This window comes from Somniosus microcephalus, chromosome 9, assembly GCF_052327205.1.
Source record: "Somniosus microcephalus isolate GS21.2 chromosome 9, FLI_Smic_1.0, whole genome shotgun sequence".
NCBI lineage: Eukaryota > Metazoa > Chordata > Chondrichthyes > Squaliformes > Somniosidae > Somniosus > Somniosus microcephalus.
Window position 1 is genome coordinate 107380348 of NC_140995.1, and position 15810 is coordinate 107396157.

General features: G+C 51.5%; 1 protein-coding gene across 2 annotated transcripts in view; it reads left to right on the forward strand.

Moving 5' to 3' along the window:
• The window catches only part of znf512 (zinc finger protein 512), a 66237-nt gene extending 50879 nt beyond the window's left edge, over nt 1-15358 (forward strand). The window contains exons 15-16 of one of the 2 annotated variants that reach the window (XM_085996962.1): nt 13785-13883; nt 14577-14900. In XM_085996962.1, coding sequence (XP_085853088.1) covers nt 13785-13883; nt 14577-14636 — 159 coding nt within the window. In that variant the 3' untranslated portion in view covers nt 14637-14900. Of the gene's footprint in view, nt 1-13784; nt 13884-14576 lie in introns of both variants that reach the window. The other variant, XM_085996961.1, reaches the window with a different exon arrangement.
• The last annotated feature ends 452 nt before the right edge of the window (nt 15359-15810 follow it).

The following is a 15810-nucleotide window of genomic DNA, read 5'->3' on the forward strand; positions in this document are numbered from 1 at the left end:
AACTATACACCGTGTGGGGGAGGGTAATATACATGAGTGTAAAACGAATACAGGCAAGACAAACAGGTTTCATTACATTCACCCCTTCTTTAGATTTAGTCCATCGGGGTGATGTTTCTTAAAAGTTGGTATAAGTGAGTCTGTCAGGAGGTTTTGCGGTTCTCAGTGATCGGCGCAAAGCCGGTTGGGGTGCCTCTAGGGGAGTGGATTCTGGTTCCTCCGCTGTCCGGGCCTCCGCAGTGTCTTCCAGGTTATCTGCAGTGTCCTCCAGGTTAAAGTTGGGTATTGATACCTCTGGGCGTCCTGTCTCTTTTTGGTGTAGGTCTTCCTCGGGTAGTCTCTCATCGTTCTCTCCGCTCCCCGAGGGAGCGAGGTCTTTTATGGAAACAGTGTCCTCTCGCCCGTCAGAGTATTTGATATAGGCGTACTGAGGCTTTGCATGGAGGAGCTGTACCTTTTCCACAAGGGGGTCCATTTTATGGCCTCTCACGTGCTTCCGCAATAGTACTGTCCCCGGAGACGTCAGCCACGCGGGTAGAGATATGCCCGAGGTGGATTTCCGGGGGAAAACGAACATCTTTTTGTGAGGGGTAGTGTTAGTGGCTGTACATAACCGAGACCTTATGGAGTGGAGCACGTCTGGGAGGACTTCCTGCCAGCGGGAGGTCGGAAGGCCTTTTGACTTTAAGGCTAACGTGACGGCCTTCCAAACAGTAGCATTCTCCCTTTCCACTTGCCCATTACCCCGGGGGTTGTAGCTAGTGGTTCTGCTAGTGGCTATCCCCTTCGAGAGCAAGAACTGGCGCAGCTCGTCACTCATAAATGACGTCCCCCTATCGCTGTGTATGTAGTTCGGCATGCCAAACATGCAGAATAGATTACAGATACACTTGATGACCGTGGCACTGGTCATGTCTGGGCAGGGAATGGCGAAGGGGAAGCGGGAATGTTCATCGATGATATTGAGGAAGTATACGTTACGGTCGGCAGAGGGAAGGGGTCCCTTGAAGTCCAGACTTAGGCGCTCGAATGGCGGTGTGGCTTTGATAAGGTGTGCACGGTCAGGCCTGTAGAAACGAGGCTTGCATTCCGCACAGATGCGGCAGGCTCTGGTCATTGCCCTGACCTCCTCGATGGAGTGGGGCAGATTGCGGGACTTTATAAAATGGTATAGTCGGGTGACCCCTGGGTGACAGAGGTCGTTGTGGAGACCCTGTAATTTGTCCATATGAATGCTGGCACACATTCCCCGCGATAGGGCGTCTGGGGGTTCGTTAAGGGCTCCCGGCCTGTACATAATATCATAGTCGAACGTGGATAGTTCGATCCTCCACCTGAGTATTTTGTCATTCTTGATTTTCCCCCTTTGTTATTAAACATGAAAGCCACCGACCGCTGGTCGGTGAGCAGGGTGAAATGTTTGCCGGCTAGGTAGTGTCTCCAGTGCCGCACTGCCTCCACTATAGCCTGTGCCTCCTTCTCGACAGAAGAGTGCCTGATTTCAGGTCCCTGAAGGGTTCGGGAGAAGAAGGCCACAGGTCTCCCAGCCTGATTGAGGGTCGCAGCTAAGGCAAAGTCTGACGCATCGCTTTCGACTTGAAAGGGAATGCTTTCGTCCACTGCACACATTGCAGCCCTTTCAATGTCCTGTTTGATACTGGTGAAAGCCTCCCGAGCTTCAGCTGATAGTGGGAAGGACGTCGATTTAATGAGGGGTCGGGCCTTATCAGAGTAATTGGGCACCCATTGGGCATAATACGAAAAAAATCCCAGGCACCTTTTTAAAGCTTTGGGATTGTGTGGCAGGGGCAGTTCCTTTAGGGGGCGTAATCAGTCAGGGTCCGGTCCAATTACCCCATCTTCCACCACACAGCCGAGGATACAGAGACGGGTTGTGTTGAAGACACATTTGTCTTCGTTGTAGGTTAGATTCAGCTTTAGGGCAGTTTTTAAAAATCTCGCAAGATTTAGATCGTGGTCTTGCTGGTTGTGCCCGCAGATAGTGACATTGTCCAGATAGGGGTAGGTAGCTTGTAGTTTATTCTCGTCTCACGTTGGAAGACCGAGACCCCATTTGTTACCCCGAAGGGCACTCTGAGAAAATGGTAGAGGCGTCCGTTCGCCTCGAAGGCGGTGTATGGGCGGTCCTCCGTTCTGATGGGGAGCTGGTGATACGCGGATTTGAGGTCGATAGTCGAGAAGACTCGGTATTGCGCAATCTGGTTGACCATTTCTGATATGCGGGGTAAAGGGTAGGCGTCCGGCTGGGTATAAATATTAACAGTCTGGCTGTAGTCAATTACCATCAATTTCTTTTCGCTATTTTTAACTATGACTACTTGGGCACGCCACGGGCTGGTACTGCATTCAATAATGCCTTCCCGCAGGAGTCTGTCCACTTCCGCCTTGATAAAGTGTCTGTCTTCCAGACTGTACCGTCTACTTTTGGTCGCTATGGGCCTACAGTTCGGAGCGAGATTAGCGAATAAAGAGGGCGGGCTGATTTTTAAGGTTGATAGGCCACAGACTGTGAGTGGCGGCTGGGACCCGCCATATGCTAGCGTGACACTTTCGTGGTGGCACTGTGATGCGCTATCAATTACTCATAAAAGACTGAGAGTTAAGAGAGTAACTAAAGGCTTTTATTAACAAAAGAATGAAGGTCTGCCTTGAGTGGTCGACCGGTCCAGAAATACAAAGGGCTGGGGAGCAGTCACCTTTATACTAGGACTTGTGGGAGGAGTCAGCCGAGGCATGTCCAGGCATGTACACAGTGGAATACAAACAGTGGTTTACCACATTCACCCCTTGTTTAAAATTGAGTCCGGCGGGGTGAAGTGTATTAAAAGTTAGTGTATTGGAGTCTCTCCGGAGGTCTTGTCTGGCGCTGTGATCGGCGTGGCGACGGCAGGGGTAGTGGAGCTTCCGGCGTCGAGTCCTGCGTGGGCTGTGGCACAGGCGTGTCGTCCTCGTAGATGTCGAGCGGGTCGCGGGGCCCAGGCCTGCCGTCTGCTGGGGCTGGATATCGGATCGTGGGGGGGGGGGCGGTGGTAGTGAGTAGTGGGTTACTGCGGCCCCCGAGGGTGCAAGGTCTCTTATGGAGACTGTGTCCTCCTGCCCGTCCGGGTATGCAATGTAAGCATACTGGGGGTTGGCGTGGAGGAGGTCGACCCTCTCGACCAGGGGGTCCGTTTTATGGGTCCTCACGTGCCTTCTCAGTAGGACCGGCCCTGGGGACGTCAGCCATGGCGGTAGCGATGTCCCCGATGTGGACTTCCTTGGGAAGACAAACATTTTCTCATGGGGGGTGGCGTTAGTGGCAGTGCAGAGCAGTGACCGAATAGAGTGGAGCGCATCGGGGAGCACATCCTGCCAGCGGGAGGTTGGAAGGCCCCTAGGCTTTAAGGCTAGCAGGGCGGCCTTCCAAACTGTCGCATTTTCTCTTTCCACCTGTCCGTTCCCCCGGGGGTTGTAACTGGTGGTCCTGCTTGTGGCAATACCCCTAGTTAGCAGGTACTGACGGAGTTCGTCGCTCATAAGCGATGAGCCCCCGTCGCTATGGATATAGCTGGGGAAACCGAACAGGGTGAAGAGGTCGTTCAGGCATTTAATGACCGTGGCACTGGTCATGTCCGGGCAGGGGATGGCGAACGGGAAACGGGAGTACTCATCAATAATATTGAGGAAGTACACATTGCGGTCGGAGGAGGGGAGAGGCCCTTTAAAATCAACGCTCAGGCGCTCGAAGGGGCGAGTGGCTTTTATCAGGTGGGCCCTGTCTGGTCTATAAAAGTGCGGTTTGCACTCAGCGCAGACTTGGCAGTTCCTGGTCATGGTCCTGACCTCCTCAATAGAGTAAGGCAGGTTGCGGGCCTTGATGAAGTGGAAGAACCTGGTGACCCCCGGGTGGCAGAGGTCATTGTGGAGGGCCCGCAGTCTATCGATCTGCGCGCTGGCGCAGGTGCCACGCGATAGCGCATCCGGGGGTTCATTGAGCTTCCCGGGCCGGTACAAGATCTCGTAATTGTAGGTGGAAAGTTCGATTCTCCACCTCAAGATCTTGTCATTTTTGATTTTGCCCCTCTGCTTGTTGTTAAACATGAAAGCAACTGAACGTTGGTCAGTGAGCAGGGTAAATCGTTTTCCGGCCAGGTAGTGCCTCCAATGACGCACAGCCTCCACAATTGCCTGGGCCTCCTTCTCAACAGCGGAGTGTCTGGTCTCCGGGCCTTGGAGGGTTCGTGAAAAGAAGGCCACGGGTCTCCCCGCCTGATTGAGGGTAGCAGCCAGGGCAAAGTCGGACGCGTCGCTTTCCACCTGGAAGGGGATGGATTCGTCCACTGCGTGCATGGTGGCTTTGGCAATGTCTTCCTTGATACGGTGGAAGGCTAAGCGGGCCTCTGCCGTCAAGGGAAAAGAGGTGGACTTGATCAGCGGATGGGCCTTGTCCGCATAGTAGGGGACCCACTGGGCATAATAGGAGAAAAACCCTAGGCACCTCTTCAGGGCCTTGAGGCAGTGGGAGTTCCATAAGGGGACGCATCCGGTCGGGGTCGGGGCCGATGACTCCGTGTTCCACAACACAGCCAAGGATGGCGAGGCGGTTTGTGCGGAATATGCACTTCTCCTTGTTATATGTCAGGTTCAGGAGTTGGGCGGTGCGGAGGAATTTTTCGAGGTTTGCGTCATGGTCCTGCAAGTCACGGCCGCAGATGGTCACATTGTCCAGATATGGGAAAGTGGCCTGCAACGCATTTTGATCTACCATCCGGTCCATCTCCCTTTGGAAGACGGAGACCCCGTTGGTGACGCCAAAGGGAACCCTAAGGAAGTGATAGAGGCGGCCGTTTGCCTCAAAGGCAGTATACTGGCAGTCCTCAGGGCGGATAGGCAGCTGGTGGTACGCTGATTTCAGGTCAATGGTCGAGAAGACGCGGTACTGCGCGATCTGGTTGACCATATCAGCTATGCGGGGGAGTGGGTAGGCGTCCAGCAGGGTGTAGCGATTTATTGTCTGGCTGTAGTCGATGACCAGGCGCTGCTTCTCGCTGGTCTTAACGACCACAACCTGGGCTCGCCAGGGGCTGGTGCTGCCCTCAATAATCCCTTCCTTCAGGAGCCGCTCCACTTCGGTTTTAATGAAAACCCTGTCCCCGGCACTGTATCGCCTGCTCTTTGTGGCGATGGGCTTACAGTCGGGGGTGAGGTTAGCAAACAGTGGGGGGGGGGGGGTGACTCCGAGTGTGGAGAGGTTGCACCTGGTGCGCGGTGGGCAATTTGGGAGCTGCTGGCTGCGGACTGTGAGTGGGGGTAGGGGTCCACCGTACGCCATCGTAACACTTTTAAGGTGGCACTGAAAATCTAACCCCAGCAGGACGGCAGCGCAGAGGTCGGGCAGGACCAGAAGTTTAAAATGATCGTACACGGTCCCGTCTACTACGAGTGTCACTACGCAGTAGCCGCCGATGTCCGCCGACTGGGACTCGGAGGCCATAGAAATCCGCTGGTGCGCAGGCAGGACTGGGAGAGAGCAACGCCGCACCGTGTCGGGGTGGATGAAGCTCTCCGTGCTCCCAGAGTCAAAAAGGCAGATTGTATCGTGGCCATTTACCTTAATGTCCATTGTGGAACTGGCCAGCTGGTGTGGTCTCGCTTGGTCCAGTGTAACGGATGCCAGCGTAGGGGTCGGTGTGTCGCTGCGGGTATCAGATGAGGTGGTTTTGGGGGCCTGCTGCGTTCCGGCTGTCGTCCAAGATGGCGGCGTCCATGATCCCCATGGGGCTGGAGGCGTCCAAAATGGCTGCTGTACCGGTGGTTCGCACATGGCCGGGGAGGCCCAAGATGGCGGCCCGCATGGCCCACACGCGGCGCTGCTGGGGTTCGGGGTGGCTTTGGCCCTGCAGACGTTAGCGTAGTGTCCCTTCTTCCCGCAGCCCGAGCAGATCGCGTTTTTCGCTGGGCAGCGCGCTCTGGGGTGTTTTGCCTGGCCACAGAAGTAGCATTTCTGGCCTTGGGGCACTGCTGTCTGGCCTTGGGACACTGCTGCGGTAGTTGGGCCGTGGCTGGGGTGGCACGGCGCTATGAGGCGGTCCTACCGTGTCCCAGGCTGTCATTCCCCGCGGCGTCCACGGTGCAGAGGAGTAGGCATCCATGCCCCGGTAGGCTGCATCCAATGATAGTGCGAGTTCAGAGGCCTTGTTGAGGTCGAGGTCACTCTGCTCCAACAGTCGCTGTCGGGTGTAATTGGATCTGTGGCCCGCTACAAAAGCGTCCCGGATAAGTTCCTCTGTGTACACGGCGGCCTTTACATCCTTACAACCACAGGCCCAGCCAAGCACAGACAGTGCCTGAAGGTATTGCACGGTCGATTCCCCAGGTGGTTGTTTACGACTCCCCAGAAGGTGCCTGGCGTACACTTCGTTCACTGGGCGCGTGTACTGGTCCTTGAGGAGCTTGATAGCGTCCGCGTACGAGGTCGCGTCTTGGATGACCGAGTACACTCGGTGGTTCACTTTGGAGGTCAGGACATCCAGTTTGTCCTCGTCCGATTTGATTGCTGCGGAGGCGGTCAGGAATTTTTCGAAACACTTAAGCCAGTGAGTAAACTTGGTGGATGAGTCCGCCTCCCGATGATCTAAGTCCAGGCATGCTGGTGTGAGGATCTTCTCCATTATAAAAATTTTGTTAATAAAATTGATGCGCTATCAATTACTCATAAAAGACTGAGAGTTAAGAGAGTAACTAAAGGCTTTTATTAACAAAAGAATGAAGGTCTGCCTCGAGTGGTCGACCGGTCCAGAAATACAAAGGGCTGGGGAGCAGTCACCTTTATACTAGGACTTGTGGGAGGAGTCAGCCGAGGCATGTCCAGGCATGTACACAGTGGAATACAAACAGTGGTTTACCACACACTGGAAGTCCAGGCCCAAGATTACATTAACACAGAGTTCTGACATCACGAGGAGTTTAAAATCCTTGTAGTCCGTGCCTTTTACAGTCAGTGTTACCACACAGTAGCCCAAAATGTCCGAAGTGTGGGGCTTAGCAGCCATAGCAATTCTGCTCCGTGTAGGGGTTACCGTTAATGAGTGCCGCCGTACCAGGCTAGGGTGGATAAAACTCTCAGTACTCCCACAGTCAATTAAACATTTCGTTAAATTCCCGTTTACCTGTATGTCCATCATGGATTTTGTCAACGGGTGTAGCCTGGATTGATCCACCGTGATCGAAGCCACTGTTGGGCCCTGGGCGGCCGTTGAGTCGGGAAGAGATGGCGGATCCCAAGATGGCGGCACGCACGAGGCAGTGACGGAGTTGGAAATCGGATTCCCCCTGCAGACTTTGCTAAAATGCCCCTTTTTCTTACATTTGAAGCATGTAGCGTCCTTCGCTGGGCATCGTTGTCTGGGGTGCTTGGCCTGGCCGCAGAAGTAGCATTTCGGGCCTCGAGACATTGCCGCTGTAGTAGGACTCCTGGGTGAACTTCTGTGTGGGGACTCCGGCGGTGTAGAGCTGGTCTGAGACCTGGATGGGGAAGATGGCTGATTCCAAGATGGCGGCCCGCTCGGCGCGCATGAGGTGGTGAGGGCCGCATGGCCGGAAGAATAAGAGTCAGAGTTTTTCTGGGCCACGTCCAGCGATCGCGCAGTGGCCACTGCCTTTTTTAAGTCCAGGACCTCCTTCTCCAGCAGTCTCTGCCGGATATAATTTGATTTGAGGCCCGTGATGAAGGAATCGCGGACCAATTCGTCAGAGTACACGTTGGCCGTCACGGCCTTGCAGTTACAGTCCCGGACCAAGTCCTTTAGGCCCTGTAAGAAATCGTCCATTGATTCCTCGGGTCGCTGCCTGCGTGTAGCCAGCAGATGTCTGGCGTACACTTCGTTTACTGGCTCTGGTATTAGGCCTTCAGGATAGTGATGGCCTCCGTGTAAGAGGTGGCGTCCCGGATGAACGAATAAATCCGATGACTAACGCGAGTAGTCAGTAGACTCAGTTTATCTACCTGATGCGCTATCAATTACTCATAAAAGACTGAGAGTTAGAAGAGTAACCAAAGGCTTTTATTAACAACAGAATGGAGGTCTGCCTCGAGTGGTCGACCGGTCCAGGATACAAGGGCTGGGGAGCAGTCACCTTTATACTAGGACCTGTGGGAGGAGTCAGCCGAGGCATGTCCAGGCATGTACACAGTGGAATACAAACAGGACAAACAGGAATACAAACAGTGGTTTACCACATTCACCCCTTGTTTAAAATTGAGTCCGGCGGGGTGAAGTGTATTAAAAGTTAGTGTATTGGAGTCTCTCCGGAGGTCTTGTCTGCCGCTGTGATCTGCGTGGCGACGGCAGGGGTAGTGAAGTTTCCGGCGTCGAGTCCAGCGTAGGCTGTGGCACAGGCGTGTCGTCCTCGTAGATGTCGAGCGGGTCGCGGGGCCCAGGCCTGCCATCTGCTGGGGCTGGATATCGGATCGTGGGGGGGGGTGGTAGTGGGTAGTGGGTTACTGCGGCCCCCGAGGGTGCAAGGTCTCTTATGGAGACTGTGTCCTCCCGCCCGTCCGGGTATGCGATGTAAGCATACTGGGGGTTGGCGTGGAGGAGGTCGACCCTCTCGACCAGGGGGTCCGTTTTATGGGTCCTCACGTGTCTTCTCAGTAGGACCGGCCCTGGGGACGTCAGCCATGGCGGTAGCGATGTCCCCGATGTGGACTTCCTTGGGAAGACAAACATTTTCTCATGAGGGGTGGCATTAGTGGCAGTGCAGAGCAGTGACCGAATAGAGTGGAGCGCATCGGGGAGCACATCCTGCCAGCGGGAGGTTGGAAGGCCCCTAGACTTTAAGGCTAGCAGGACGGCCTTCCAAACTGTCGCATTTTCTCTTTCCACCTGTCCGTTCCCCCGGGGGTTGTAACTGGTGGTCCTGCTTGTGGCAATACCCCTAGTTAGCAGGTACTGACGGAGTTCGTCGCTCATAAACGATGAGCCCCGGTCGCTATGGATATAGCTGGGGAAGCCGAACAGGGTGAAGAGGTTGTTCAGACATTTAATGACCGTGGCACTGGTCATGTCCGGGCAGGGGAAGGCGAAAGGGAAACTGGAGTACTCATCAATAATATTGAGGAAGTACACATTGCGGTCGGAGGAGGGGAGAGGCCCTTTAAAATCGACGCTCAGGCGCTCGAAGGGGCGAGTGGCTTTTATCAGGTGGGCCCTGTCTGGTCTATAAAAGTGCGGTTTGCACTCAGCGCAGACTTGGCAGTTCCTGGTCATGGTCCTGACCTCCTCAATAGAGTAAGGCAGGTTGCGGACCTTGATGAAGTGGAAGAACCTGGTGACCCCCGGGTGGCAGAGGTCATTGTGGAGGGCCCGCAGTCTATCGATCTGCGCGCTGGCGCAGGTGCCACGCGATAGCGCATCCAGGGGTTCATTTAGCTTCCCGGGCCGGTACAAGATCTCGTAGTTGTAGGTGGAAAGTTCGATTCTCCACCTCAAGATCTTGTCATTTTTGATTTTGCCCCTCTGCTTGTTGTTAAACATAAAAGCAACTGAACGCTGGTCAGTGAGCAGGGTAAATCGTTTTCCGGCCAGGTAGTGCCTCCAATGACGCACAGCCTCCACAATCGCCTGGGCCTCCTTCTCAACAGCGGAGTGTCTGGTCTCCGGGCCTTGGAGGGTTCGTGAAAAGAAGGCCACGGGCCTCCCCGCCTGATTGAGGGTAGCGGCCAGGGCAAAGTCAGACGCGTCGCTTTCCACCTGGAAGGGGATGGATTCGTCCACTGCGTGCATGGTGGCTTTGGCAATGTCCTCCTTGATACGGTGGAAGGCTAAGCGGGCCTCTGCCGTCAAGGGAAAAGAGGTGGACTTGATCAGCGGACGGGCCTTGTCCGCATAGTAGGGGACCCACTGGGCGTAATAGGAGAAAAACCCTAGGCACCTCTTCAGGGCCTTGAGGCAGTGGGGCAGTGGGAGTTCCATAAGGGGACGCATCCGGTCGGGGTCGGGGCCGATGACGCCGTGTTCCACAACACAGCCAAGGATGGCGAGGCGGTTTGTGCGGAATATGCACTTCTCCTTGTTATATGTCAGGTTTAGGAGTTGGGCGGTGCGGAGGAATTTTTCGAGGTTTGCGTCATGGTCCTGCAAGTCACGGCCGCAGATGGTCACATTGTCCAGATATGGGAAAGTGGCCTGCAACGCATTTTGATCTACCATCCGGTCCATCTCCCTTTGGAAGACGGAGACCCCGTTGGTGACGCCAAAGGGAACCCTAAGGAAGTGATAGAGGCGGCCGTTTGCCTCAAAGGCAGTGTACTGGCAGTCCTCAGGGCGGATGGGGAGCTGGTGGTACGCTGATTTCAGGTCAATGGTCGAGAAGACGCGGTACTGCGCGATCTGGTTGACCATATCAGCTATACGGGGGAGTGGGTAGGCGTCCAGCAGGGTGTAGCGATTTATTGTCTGGCTGTAGTCGATGACCAGGCGCTGCTTCTCGCCGGTCTTAACGACCACAACCTGGGCTCGCCAGGGGCTGGTGCTGCCCTCAATAATCCCTTCTTTCAGGAGCCGCTCCACTTCGGTTTTAATGAAAACCCTGTCCCCGGCACTGTATCGCCTGCTCTTTGTGGCGATGGGCTTACAGTCGGGGGTGAGGTTAGCAAACAGTTGGGGGGGGGTGACTCTGAGTGTGGAGAGGTTGCACCTGGTGCGCGGCGGGCAGTTTGGAAGCTGCTGGCTGCGGACTGTGAGTGGGGGTAGGGGTCCACCGTACGCCATCGTAACACTTTTAAGGTGGCACTGAAAATCTAACCCCAGCAGGACGGCAGCGCAGAGGTCAGGCAGGACCAGAAGTTTAAAATGATCGTACACGGTCCCGTCTACTACGAGTGTCACCACGCAGTAGCCGCCGATGTCCGCCGACTGGGACTCGGAGGCCATAGAAATCCGCTGTTGCGCAGGCAGGACTGGGAGAGAGCAACGCCGCACCGTGTCGGGGTGGATGAAGCTCTCCGTGCTCCCAGAGTCAAAAAGGCAGATTGTATCATGACCATTTACCTTAATGTCCATTGTGGAACTGGCCAGTTGGTGCGGTCTCGCTTGGTCCAGTGTAACGGATGCCAGCGTAGGGGTCGGTGTGTCGCTGCGGGTATCAGATGAGGCGGTGTCGGGGGCCTGCTGCGTCCCGGCTGTCGTCCAAGATGGCGGCGTCCATGATCCCCATGTGGCTGGAGGCGTCCAAAATGGCTGCTGTACCGGTGATTCGCACATGGCCGGGGAGGTCCAAGATGGCGGCCCGCATGGCCCACACGCGGCGCTGCTGGGGTTCGGGGTGGCTTTGGCCCTGCAGACGCTAGCGTAGTGTCCCTTCTTCCCGCAGCCCGAGCAGATCGCGTTTTTCGCCGGGCAGCGCGCTCTGGGGTGTTTTGCCTGGCCACAGAGGTAGCATTTCTGGCCTTGGGGCACTGCTGTCTGGCCTTGGGACACTGCTGCGGTAGTTGGGCCGTTGTTGGGGTGTGGCTGGGGTGGCACGGCGCTATGAGGCGGTCCTACCGTGTCCCAGGCTGTCATTCCCCGCGGCGTCCACGGTGCAGAGGAGTAGGCATCCATGCCCTGGTAGGCTGCATCCAACGATAGTGCGAGTTCAGAGGCCTTGTTGAGGTCGAGGTTACTCTGCTCCAACAGTCGCTGTCGGGTGTAATTGGATCTGTGGCCCGCTACAAAAGCGTCCCGGATAAGTTCCTCTGTGTACACGGCGGCCTTTACATCCTTACAACCACAGGCCCGGCCAAGCACAGACAGTGCCTGAAGATATTCCACGGTCGATTCCCCAGGTTGTTGTTTACGACTCCCCAGGAGGTGCCTGGCGTACACTTCGTTCACTGGGCGCGTGTACTGGTCCTTGAGGAGCTTGATAGCGTCCGCGTACGAGGTCGCGTCTTGGATGACCGAGTACACTCGGTGGTTCACTTTGGAGGTCAGGACATCCAGTTTGTCCTCGTCCGATTTGATTGCTTTGGAGGCGGTCAGGAATTTTTCGAAACACTTAAGCCAGTGAGTAAACTTGGTGGATGAGTCCGCCTCCCGATGATCTAAGTCCAGGCATGCTGGTGTGAGGATCTTCTCCATTATAAAAATGTTGTTAATAAAATTGATGCGCTATCAATTACTCATAAAAGACTGAGAGTTAGAAGAGTAACCAAAGGCTTTTATTAACAACAGAATGGAGGTCTGCCTCGAGTGGTCGACCGGTCCAGGATACAAGGGCTGGGGAGCAGTCACCTTTATACTAGGACCTGTGGGAGGAGTCAGCCGAGGCATGTCCAGGCATGTACACAGTGGAATACAAACAGGACAAACAGGAATACAAACAGTGGTTTACCACACTACCTCGCTAGCGGATGAGGCCCTCGCGAAGAGTTCGAAGCATTTGAGCCAGTGTCCAAATTGATTTGATGCTTCAGCAGAATGTGGATCCAAGTCCAGACGCTCTGGTTTTAGGAGTCGATCCATCCTAGTATTCTTTAGTGATTAAAATTGATGGGCCTTCAATAACCACAAAACTAGAAGTTATAGACTTTAACAAGTTGGCTTTTAATCACTAAGATCAGAGCTAACATCTCAACACACTGACTGGCTCGCAGGAATGAGTCATACAGATCCTGGGATCTTTATGTAAGAGAAGTCAGGGGTGGAGCCAAGACCTGGAACCTTCCAGGTTAGTCAGGAAAGAGGAAGTGAAACTATACACCGTGTGGGGGAGGGTAATATACATGAGTGCAAAACGAATACAGGCAAGACAAACAGGTTTCATTACAGGCATATTTGTTGCTTAGGAGCAAAAGAAAGGAAAATTCAATGGAGCAATAATCCTGATGGTATTAATGAAGTCAAGAGAGAGACAAGAAAAGTTGAGCGAAGTATCATATCGAGCAATAAGCTTTTCCTTGTTTCCTTTCCAAGAGTGTGAGAGAGTAGCTAAAGTCAGTTTTGAAGGCTTGGACAGGCAAGATTTATAGAGAATGAAGACTTGTTGAGGTATGTTTGATATGAAATGGAAAGCAAACTTTTTTTTGTGGTGCAGGTGGGGGGGAGGTGCTTTAAGGATGGTGAAGATGGAGTTCCCTTTGAGGTCAGTGGAGATCGTGAGGCCAATAAAATTGCTGGGTGATGGACTAAATGTTGAGCCATCTAAGGTTGCACCTGTCAGTTGGATTCTCGAAGTATGGCGAAACTGCCTTTGAAGGACTGAAAGTTTGTTGCTTCATTTGGCTGGTGTGGAGAAGATCAAGATGTTGTGATTCAGCCATTGCACTCTGGAAATCGAGATGTATGCACTGATAATATTGCCTCTTTTGCTTTCCATTAAACCATATAAAACATAAGGGAACTGGATGGTGTGGCGAGTTGGACAGTGACCTTTCATCTGTATGACTTGGGTTCAGTTGCAGCCCATACTGATGAGCTGAAAGTCTCCTATGAGAGTTATGAGTGTATAGCCTCAATCCATTCTCTGCTGGTGTAGGAATAGAAACAATATTTTTCTGAGATTGGGACTAAATCATATTGTTCGAACAGAGTAGAGGAAACTTTACTCTGTATCTAGCTGTGCTTTACCTGATCTGAGGGCTTAATGCTGCAATGGCTGTCTGAAATGGGAAGAGTTCCATTCCACAGCACTAACATCTCATCATGGTGAGTAAAAAAAAAAGGCTGTACTGTATCTCAACTGAAGCTGGTCTTTTATTACTATTATTAAATGCTGATGTTTGTGTTTTTTTAACCCACTAGGGGGAGTATGTTGCTGGAAAGTACAAGTGCCTGATATGTGAAAAGGAATTCGGCTCCGAGAGTGGAGTAAAGTATCATATTAATAATGTACACTTTGAGGTAAAAAAAAAACTTTACAATGTCTATTTTGCATCTTCCTAACCAAAATTTTCTTTGCTATCAATCATAATTAGTTAATTGCTTTACTCTGTTTTTAAACATTTTTTTTTACTCCCAAAGAACTTGTTGGAGACTTGCCCTTTGAATAATATGTTTGTCTTGGTTCAAATTTCAAAGCAGAGAGTGTGTCCACTCTTTAGTGGATTTCTGCATTGCTAAGCTTTAGGCATGTGGGTGCTAGTGGTAACCTTGTGAATCCCAGATTTCACTTATTAACTTCACATCGTGCTGTATCAAACTGTCTCATTATACATATCTTCAAGGACTTTGAGGCATTTTTTTATTTGTTACAGAACAGGGTTTATAAGTTCAAGATATGAGTGTTATCTATTTGTCTGGCTAACCGAGATCTTGTCAGTAGCTGCCTCATACTCTCATCAGAACACTGGCCTAGAAGGTTGCTGGGCTCAACAGTGTGATGCAGCTGAATCAACATCTATATTTAATGCTGAGTTTATGTTTGTCTTTGCTAATGCAAATTATGTTCCTGGGCTCAGTAATTCCTTCAAGCCCATCCCTGACTATGTAAGCTACACTTGTTTAAACAAAGAACAATTTTGAATACCAACAGAAATGAGACCAAAAAAATGCTGCTAATAATTCTATGTAACTTTTTTTTTAATGGATCCTTAGGTGGAGCTCTCAAGTATCTGGAGAACATTGATCATTTCTGATTGTATCTTAAGGGCATAAAAAGTCTCCAAGACTGATAAATGTAATTCATGAGTTATATAGAATTGATGGTCAATAAAGTAATACTATTAACATATCTGCACTTTCCCTTTTTTACTGATTTATTTCTCTTGTTTAACACAACATTCATTTTTACGGACAGGACTGGTTTCTTCCCACTTCTAAAGCAGCTAAAGAATTCAAACCCTTGGTGAAAATTAGCAAAAAACAACCTAAGACGTCAACCAAGAAAAAATCATCTACCAAAGTTGGCAAGAAACAAAATGCACAAATAGTGTCAGTAAATGACGAATCCTTCCTTAAAAAGGTCCATGAGCCTTCGAAAGAACGTGATCAATACAGGTTTACTGATAGTGAGGAAGACCAAGACGAACAAGAAAAGGTGGGAAACTGGCGCCTCAAAAGGCCGAGTGCAAAAGCTGAATTAAAGACTGATCGAGCCAAAAAATGAGCAACTCTGGAAGATAAAGGATAGCGAACAGATTATGTAGCTTTGCAGAAAAAAGCAACAGTGATGGGCATTGATTAAAACACAGTAACGGTTCTGCAGATAAATAGAATTTGGTGCATTTTGTCTACAAGATTTTTTTTTTAATTTTAAATTGTACCCTTATCCCCATTTATTATTGGGAATAAGGAATTGGGCCAGATCAATTTTTGGGTACAAGTTTGGAAAAGGGAAAGAAAAACAATCCAGGTTGTGTATGTAGATTTAGTAAAGATTGTGGATGTGGTTTTGTGTAATGTAATCCTTCCACCTCGAACGTCCTTAATAGTTATAGTTTGATATCCACATGATGGAAATATTGTGCTATTTTTTAGAAGGGAAGAAAATTATTAATACTGTATGTCTTCACCTTTTATATAAATAAGGAATCTGGGGTCTTTCATTATAAATTCACTCTGGGTAAATGTGTTCTACTTTTGTGCATCACTGGCTTAAAAGAGGCTACAAGTCATTGGTGCTGTGTATTGGCAGTGATGAGGTTGCTTTATATATCCTACAAACTGCCTCTGTGCAAGGGAAGAATTTAGGCTAGACATCCCAGTTTGACTGAACACCGCCTATTTAGAGGGGGTGGGATGGGGGGTGTTGGTGAGGTGGTGTAGGAATAACATCTCTATTTATTAAAACACTTTTTTGTGATGAATAAATTTGAAATTTTAGAAATGT